Here is an 8,964-nt window from a genome sequence, read left to right as displayed (position 1 = left end):
GAGGAGTGGAACTTCAAAAATAAGCCTCTCGTCGTGGTGGTAAATCCTAAAGGAAAGGTGCAACACACGAATGCACTCCACATGATTAAGGTATGGGGAGCAAAGGCCTTTCCTCTCACTAAAGAGGCAGAACAAACTTTGGCAACGAAAGAACTAGTGGATGTGATCGTAGACTTCTTGGTTGACGTACTCAATCTAAAACAACCCGTCGTGGTAAGTTCTTTTTCATACTCTATCTACAATATATAGTACTCTTAAGCAAAATTCATATTATAAAAGGCTAATGCTTTTAATAAAAATCATAATTAGCATTATAATTGTACGTGTTTGAGAATTAACATGTCTTGTTCAATCAATCAAACCAAGGATGACAAGCACAATTTCTTCTATGGAGGCAAGGACGAAGGCGGATGGATCCAACAATTTACCACGAAAGCAAAATCCCTGGCAATTGACCCGGCGTTGAAGGAGGCAAAGATTTCTATTGAGTTGGTTCATATAGGAAAGAACCAGAAAGGGCAGTACGATGATGGCATTCTAGGGCGTTTTTGGGACACAATGGAAAGCTTTTTCTTCTCCAAGACTGAAAAGAAAACTGAAAAGGACGATATAAGCAAGGAAACACAAAAGCTACTATCCTACAAAAGCGAGAGTGGATGGGTAATGCTGAGCAAAGGGTCTAAAGTGATATTCACAGGACATGGGACAACTATTTTGCAGGTCGTCAATGAGGCTGAAAAATGGAAGGGGTGTGTGCGTGAGATTGGCTTCGATGTAGCAATCAAACAGTACTTTGACAACATTAATCGAATCAACTGTTCTCGTGTTGACATCCCGCTTGGTGTTGGAAAGATTCCAGAGCATATGCATTGCGCTGACTGTTCCCGCGTCATGAAGACCTATATGAGTTTTAAGTGCTGCCACGTTGACGGTGCTCCCAACGCACTGCACTAAGTAAATTAATGCATGATTTACCTCTGAATGGTTCTCTCTTATAATGATAAAGAATATTATATATCCGTAAAATAAAAGGCATCAGACTACGTTGGTGATATGTGCCAATAATATTACTGAAATTACGTATATCTATATATGTAATCGATCGTTAAATGGTTGTGTCCTCAAAATAAAGAGCATCTGACTCTCTGAGGACGTTGAATACATCTTTGTCACGTGCTTAATTACTTTTTTTCTTTTCTTTTTTTTCGTTTAATTGCTTTGTTGCTCCACGGGTAATTTCCTACATGGAGCTGATTATATACCTGAGCCTGCGCTTCTAAAGCTCCTTGAGAAATTAGGAGATGCAGTATTGGGTAGGCCGTCACGGGCTCCATACTTTCATTCATTTATATACACTACAAGAAAAACAGATATTTGTGACGGATAATTATTTATTACGAGAATGACTATTTGCGATGAAAACAGATTCATTTTAATAGAAAATAGTCATTTCTTAAGAAATAACTAGTCACAAATAAACAGTTTTTTTGTAGTTATATATGAAGAATCCCATGATATCTCCTTTCATTGCAGACGTTCTTCATAACTAGCTTGTTTTCGTTGAGTTCATCTTATATTAATGTACAAGCAAAACGTTAAAAAACAGACAATTAATAATACCAAATTAATTTGTTTCTATAAGCTAACTTTACGATTTGTCAGGTTCCTAAGTCCCCCTTGTTGCTATTAACAAAAAGAGAAAAAGAAAAACAATAGTGGAATCAATCAGCTACGAGACATAGGATTACGTGATTTCCTAATGTACTTACACACTACAAGAAAAAAGACTTTTCTCGGCGATTTTTATAGTGTTGCAAAAAGGATCGTCGGAATAGACCACTTTTTACGTCGATTTTTTTACCGCCGCGGAAAACCGTTGAGAAACCTGATTCTTGGGGTTACTTTAACTTGTTGCGGCGATATTAATCTTTTTAGCAGTGATTTATTTCGCCGACCAAATAAACATTATGTTGCAACGCTCCATTTCGCCGTAACTACGCTCTGGTGCCAATCACTTAAAATTATTTTCTTTTTCCCCCCGATTTCTTTCCCACTCCACTTCCCTCTGTTCTTCCCCAATATTTCGTCTCCATTTCCCTTTCCGAGAGATCAGCTGCTACTCCACCCACATCCCCCGAACGATTTAATCTCCATTTTCGCCCGACCACCCAAAGGTTTGTCCTTTACCACATTCCTCCTCCCACGGAAGCTACTCTGGCTAGACAGAATCCCCGAAGCTGATTAGGAGCCGTGCGATTCGTCTCTGTGGAACCTGTGGGATTTGGGGATTCAATGGCTTCCAACTGAGGCTCGTCAAGATTCAGTTGAGGGATAGCGTGGGTCCTTCCGTCACCTCAGGTATGGCTGCAACTTAGAACTGGTTTGGTAATGAATCGATTTTTCGTGCATGTTTCTTTACAAAATTAGGAGTTTTCTTGTTGCACTTGTTTAATTTCTATCTGTCCAGTTGTGAAATCTACCGCTTCTTTCACGAATTATTGTAGGGTATACATGCATTTTGTGTTTCATAGAACTCATGTCCGTGGCTCGAACATTGAATGACCCAGTAAAAAATTTCTATTTTGCCAATACATCTTATACTAAATTATAATTTAGTTGTTACTAAATTATAGATAATCTCAAGTTTATAGTCTTACTTGTTTTTGGAGATGGTCCTGTTCTCATAACACAGAATGAAAATTAATTCATTTTGCTTTAGGTAAGACGAAGGAAATCTGTATGACTTCTGGGACTATTCCCTATTGCAGTCACTAAGAGAGAGTGACACTTGAGTAAAAAATTATCATTTCCCTTCTGATTTTTTACAGTGAACAATTTATTTTTCCACAATATGGATTTGCATATATGTGTGTGTGTGTGTCCTGTCTGCCTTTTCCCCTGCTAACACAACAAGACTTTTTTAAGGATAACACACAAGGGTTGAGGAAATTTTTCTGTACTTCTGATCCCCAAGCATGACCCTGCACGAATTTGGTTCATTTTTGAGCGAGATTGGAGCTCTCATGAACTGATGAAAATGTAGTCTTCATAGACTGAAAATATTCAATTCATTTTACTGTCCCCTGTCTATTTGGTGAGCTGCTAGCTAGGGCCTGCCTTGACATTAATCATCTTGGGCAAATTTATATGCTGCCCTCATGTATATAGAAAAACCCTCCTTTACCCACAACAGACTGCATGTACCTCTTGTGTGCTGGAAAAAACTCTTTTTACTGGTTTGAGTGCATGCAGTCCTAATGCAAGCCATGATGAAGACCCTAGTGTAGACTCTATAATTAAGATGTGATTTAATTAATTATTTGTTATATATATATATATATATATAACAAATATATTTAGATATTGAGATATCTCTAATTAATTTCTAGATTAATCAGACCTATCTCATTTGTCAGCCTTAATTAAGTTTTTCCAGATAATGAGACACTTTAACTAGGAACTCCAATTATAAATCGCTGCAATAACATTTCGTATAACTAAGAAGCTATGCTCACATTATCATTGCGCTGGATTAACCCTTTTTTCTTGTAGTGTAAAAAAGTTCTCATGTTGACTGCCTAACTATATAATCATGAAGGGGCACTGATTTTAATGGGGGGTACAAATTAAACTCCTAACTGAAGTTTTCCAAACCATTTTGTCAAACTTTCCGCGATTAATGGCTTGGATATAAATCATGTTTTGGAAACATGATGCTGAAATTAATAATATATATGTTTTTTGAACAATTACTGCCTCCTGCTCAAAAACCAACCAACGTGTACAGATTTTTCTTGTGTGCTTCTCCCTTATTGGCTTCAAAAGTGTAACGTAAGTGTTATTACATTTATTCATATCTGATCTGTAATTTTTATTTGCGGCGACTGTACACCCTATTATATAATATCGGAGAACCAAAAAAAGAAGTGAAAACACAGCTGGTGCAAATAGAAAAATTACAAAAATTATTAAGTCCAGCTTATAATAGCTTTTTAATTAGCTGATCATGATGAACGAGTAATAGGGTGTGCTTCTCTCACTTTTGTTACAAAGTGCATGCCGTTGTGGTGGTACAAAAATATTGGATTCAAACTATAAAATGAATTAAGTTAGAAAACATTTTGATCACTTTGAGGTTGGAACTCCAATTATAAATTTGACAATTGCGTAAAAATATTCACTATGAAGCTCGCTCACATATACATGTTGCAATCAGATTTTTCTTAAAATTCCTCTGCTACATTATCATGTTGAGAGTTTGATAACTTGCTTACAATGACTTTATTTTTAGGTCATAAATATCAATATCCAGATTTTATCTTCCATTTGGGTATGTGTATCAATTATATAGTACTCCCTAAATATTAATCAAGTTCATTCTTAAATAAATTGAATTATGAAGTAACCCGCCCAAATTGATCATGCTATTGGAGTATTCCTTTATTTGGGTTACAGTTTGGTGAGCTGTTATATTGGTTCATAGTTTATGCATGATCTCTTACATGCACGATGATTGTTAGTCCACAGTCCTCTCATTTCTTTGTATAGAAAGCTCATAATTCAATATTTCCCCCCGAATTACATTCATATCGTTTCGAGTTAATTTATTTTCTGTTTTGACCTCAATTATCTCAAGTTCGGTGTAGACTCATGATATACTAAAAGATAATAATGGGGATTATTGTGCAACATATATGGTCAATTGCAGAATATGGATTAAATAATCGAAATGCATGTTAAATATAATCACTATTGAATAGAAAGAGGTTATATATTCACATTAATATACATCACTATCGAACTTCACAATCATATACTTGTGTGATACTTTTGTACATGAATAATTATAAAACTCATGTACTTGGAGTAAGGGTGATAAGGAGATCATCCATATTAATTAGTACTAATCATCTGCAAATATTAATTTCATGCTTTTAATATATATATATATATATATGTATATATATATATTTCTAGCCATATTCTGTTTAGATATTACTTAATATACTGATTTAATATTCTTGACATCATGATCATGGATGAAATGACTGTCAGTTTGGACTGGTATTTGTCCCATTTTCACTATTATAATTTTATAGAGACAAAAGCCACTAGATTCCTGCCACATAACAGCCACTCATCCGAATTTAATATATGACCCTTGGGACCCACGTACAACTAGCTTTACTGTGTACAGCTTTGCTGAATCATAGATAAGGACATCTTCCACTGTTTTTTGAGTTCTCTCTCCCCTCTCTCTTTGCACGTAGGGTGATCCAATTGGTTGGTCATTCGATGTGATTCTCTAACTTTGTCACCGACTTATAAGACTAGTTACTCATGGCAAATTCATGTTATTCATGAGTACTTAAATGTGAGTTACTTGTTCATGTTTTAGTGTGTAGTTCATCTCATTATATAGTTTTGGTAGAATTCTCAGTATATGGAAATCAAAGTTATCCTATTACTCAATTATAAAGTCTATATTCATATATATAGACTTTATATATATATATGAATATATATATATATATATATATATGGACATTGATCCTATGCTCACTGTGTAAAGCTGCAGATTGTCTGGCCATATTTTCATGTTTATATGGCCCCCATATTTAACCTAATTGCTTCAGTAATTTCATTTCTACATTAATGACAAATTTTTCTCCCCCACAACCAATCATTAGGAGCTAATGATTGATCGATGTTGGGAAATGGATATATATAAGACACATTAGCATAGATCTTCTCTTTCTCTCTCTATGATATTTTCTCTTCTCAATAGCCCTTCAACATATCCATATCTTTTTCCAGATAATATTAATTATATATTGCACAGGACAATCATAGAGTCCATTATTGTAGCGGGCTACAACTGTGACAGTGGCTATATATAGGATAGGAGGTGTGAGATGTTGGGTATGGCCATCATGTACGGAATCATGATGGCCATATATATATATATATATATATATATATATAAGACACATTAGCATGCACTTCTCTCTCTCTCTCTCTCCCTCTCTCTCTCTCTCGCTCTCTATGATTAGTTCTCTTCTAAATACCCCTTCAACATATCCATGTCTTTTTTCAGATTAGATTAATTACATATTGCACAGGACAAAGTGCTATCGTTCATTACCTTAAACCATATTCAACTGTGACAGTGGGTATAGAGAGAGGAGGTGTGAGATGTTGGGTATGGCCAACATGTACGGAATCATGTCCTTTATACATATATACAGAACACACACACACATATATATATATATATAATGGTGAAATGACATCCATCACAAGAATAGATTTTGGTCTACTTAATCCATATTTCAGCAACCATGCACATGATGGAATTATGTCCAACAAAAGCTAGCTAATTCCCAGCTATTTATACTAGCTTCAAGTTTTAATTCCTAAAAGTATAAGTAACTCAGATTTAACATACATCATAACAAATTCCTCTGAAGCAAATCTGATCATGACTTCCTTGGGGTTTGTTTCCCTTTAATTACAATTACATAGCCAGCTTTCTTTTCCCTTTTGGATGTTAATTAGTTTTTGTACATGTTTTTTGGGTTTTTACCCAGATATTGTACATATATAATACATTAAATCATCGAACTCCTATGATTCATTTTGTTTTTCTGAGTCATTGGAAATGTGGGGCTTTAACAGGTGTGTTAAAGTGATATTGAACTCTAGTGCCTATGTGACCCTAACTTTAATTCTCGGTTAGGTTCAAATAAGTCGAAACGTTAGAATTCAAATTGGGTGTGCCAATTCCACTAAATTTTTATGGGCTATGAATTTCACTCACCAAAATACATAAAGATGCATTAAACTATGTGAATTTGGTCCATCAACCAAACCTGGATTCTGTTTCCCTGTCTCTTCCACTTCCTTGCATTTATTTTAATGAATTTGGGTCAGCAAAATACATGTAGGCCTAATCCAAATTTATTTAATCCCATCAACTTTCGTTACTTAATTGGTACTCTTTATTTCAGCTCACTAAGCCTCAAATAACAAATGTGGTCAGCAAGAGCTCGAGTTACATGCTCTCGCCTAGTCAGAACTGACAATTAGTTTTAGCCGAGTTGAGTTATTATTATTCTTTAATAATAATAACTCAACTCATGTCAAGTTTTGACTTCTAGCTTCCCTTTTGCTCTTTTTAAATAAAAGAGCTGGTACGATAGTTTAAAAACCCCAAAGAATTATTACTATATATTTTCGTTATGGGACTCCCCCCACCAAATTTTTTCCAACATGTAGATATATCTCTTGGGACAATCTATTGGCATTTTGCTCTATGTCATCGTATATGTAACATTGCCCATAAATATGATTTAAACAAAATTTAATTCTTGTGCCTTAGACCATAAATCCCTCCAACCATCCATTAATTTTGATAATGGATGGTTTGGGTTTCAATTACCTCAAAGTTGAAGTATTGTTTTCATTTATATAGTTCATATGAGGCTTACCCAATTCATATATGCCATAATTGTTTTCCCAACGATTATGAAAATATTCAAGCATACCACCTACACGCTTCCATAACTTCCATAATTATTCCAACTCTTGTGTAGGTAGACCATCCCACTAGAATCTTTATATGCACCTTCATCTAGAATATTTCATAAATATTCACATATGATGCGGTATGTTTAATATGATGACATATATTTTCTACAGCACTTCACTGCTCCTGGCATAAACAGTGAAATATTCAATATTCAACACTATCTCTTCGTCACTCCACAGCGATCTTCATGCCAACCCCGGTTAGTATTTTCAACATCTTCTCTTGTGCTCCACATGCAAGTAACTTTGACTCGCCTGCTTATAAATTCAACAATGAACTTTCTCAAATTTCTTACCCGTCCTCCATATAGCTAAATTGAAGTTATCCGATTAACTAATATATATGTATATTTCAACCTTTTTAGATGGACAAAAGCTGGATGAACTTGACTGATCGACTTCGTTCGCCTGCATACGGCGATGGGGTTAACGCTTTCCTCACCCTGGCACGAAACCATTCTCAGGATAGTGATCGCATTCGGTGTCCATGTCGTTCATGCTGTAATAATCTCTTCTTGCCTATACGAATTGTGGAGACTCACTTGTTTCTCAAAAGGATCAATCCAAATTATACCCATTGGATATTTCATGGGGAGGAGGAAACTCGGAGATTCAATGACGACGATGACGATAGTAACACTGCTGATTACGCCAATGAGTACATTGATGACATGAACCATATGTTAGATGACATCCGGGCAAGCACATCCTTTGATGTTCCCCAAGATCATGGTAATCCATTGGCAACTAGTGGTGAAATTCTAGATCCCTCCCCAAGTTCATTTTTCGACCAGCTACTAGAGGATGCCCGACGTCCACTTTTTGCTGGTTGTACAAAATTCTCAAAACTATCATTCATTGTGAAGTTGTTACATATTAAGACACTCGGTGGATGGTCAATAAAGTCGTTTGATATGCTACTTAGCCTTTTGCGGTCTGCCTTTCCTGACGCTGAATTGCCACATTCATATGAGGAGTCAAGGTCATTGGAGCGTGGTTTGGGTTTCAATTACCACAAAATTCATGCATGCCCCAATGATTGCATCCTGTTCTGGAAGGAAAATGCTAATCTTGATGAATGTCCTAAGTGTAAGGCTTCAAGGTGGGTGCCTAATACACACAAGGCACATCGTATCCCTTAAAAAGTGTTGCGGCATTTTCCTTTGAAGCCAAGATTGCAACGTCTCTTCGTGTCTGCAAAGATAGCAGAAAATATGAGATGGCATAAAGAGCAACGACCGACTGGAGATGCTATCCTGAGGCATCCTGCAGACTCAGAGTCCTGGAAGAGATTTGATGAAGAACATAGTTGGTTTGCTCAGGATGCTCGCAACGTAAGGCTTGGGATGTCAAGTGACGGTTTCAATCCCTTCA

The 8,964-nt window shown here is 35.9% G+C and overlaps 1 protein-coding gene across 1 annotated transcript in view; it reads left to right on the top strand.

Annotated features, from left to right (window-relative positions):
* LOC108989452 overlaps window positions 1–954 on the top strand; it is a 3,005-nt gene extending 2,051 nt beyond the window's left edge. The window contains exon 5 of the mRNA XM_035691543.1: window positions 367–954. Coding sequence (XP_035547436.1) covers window positions 367–954 — 588 coding nt within the window. The remainder of the gene's footprint in view (window positions 1–366) is intronic.
* The last annotated feature ends 8,010 nt before the right edge of the window (window positions 955–8,964 follow it).

The sequence above is a fragment of the Juglans regia genome, chromosome 7 (genome assembly GCF_001411555.2).
Source record: "Juglans regia cultivar Chandler chromosome 7, Walnut 2.0, whole genome shotgun sequence".
Classification (NCBI taxonomy): Eukaryota; Viridiplantae; Streptophyta; class Magnoliopsida; order Fagales; family Juglandaceae; genus Juglans; species Juglans regia.
The sequence above is the reverse complement of the archived record's forward strand: the minus strand, read 5'-3'. Positions and strand labels throughout refer to the sequence as shown.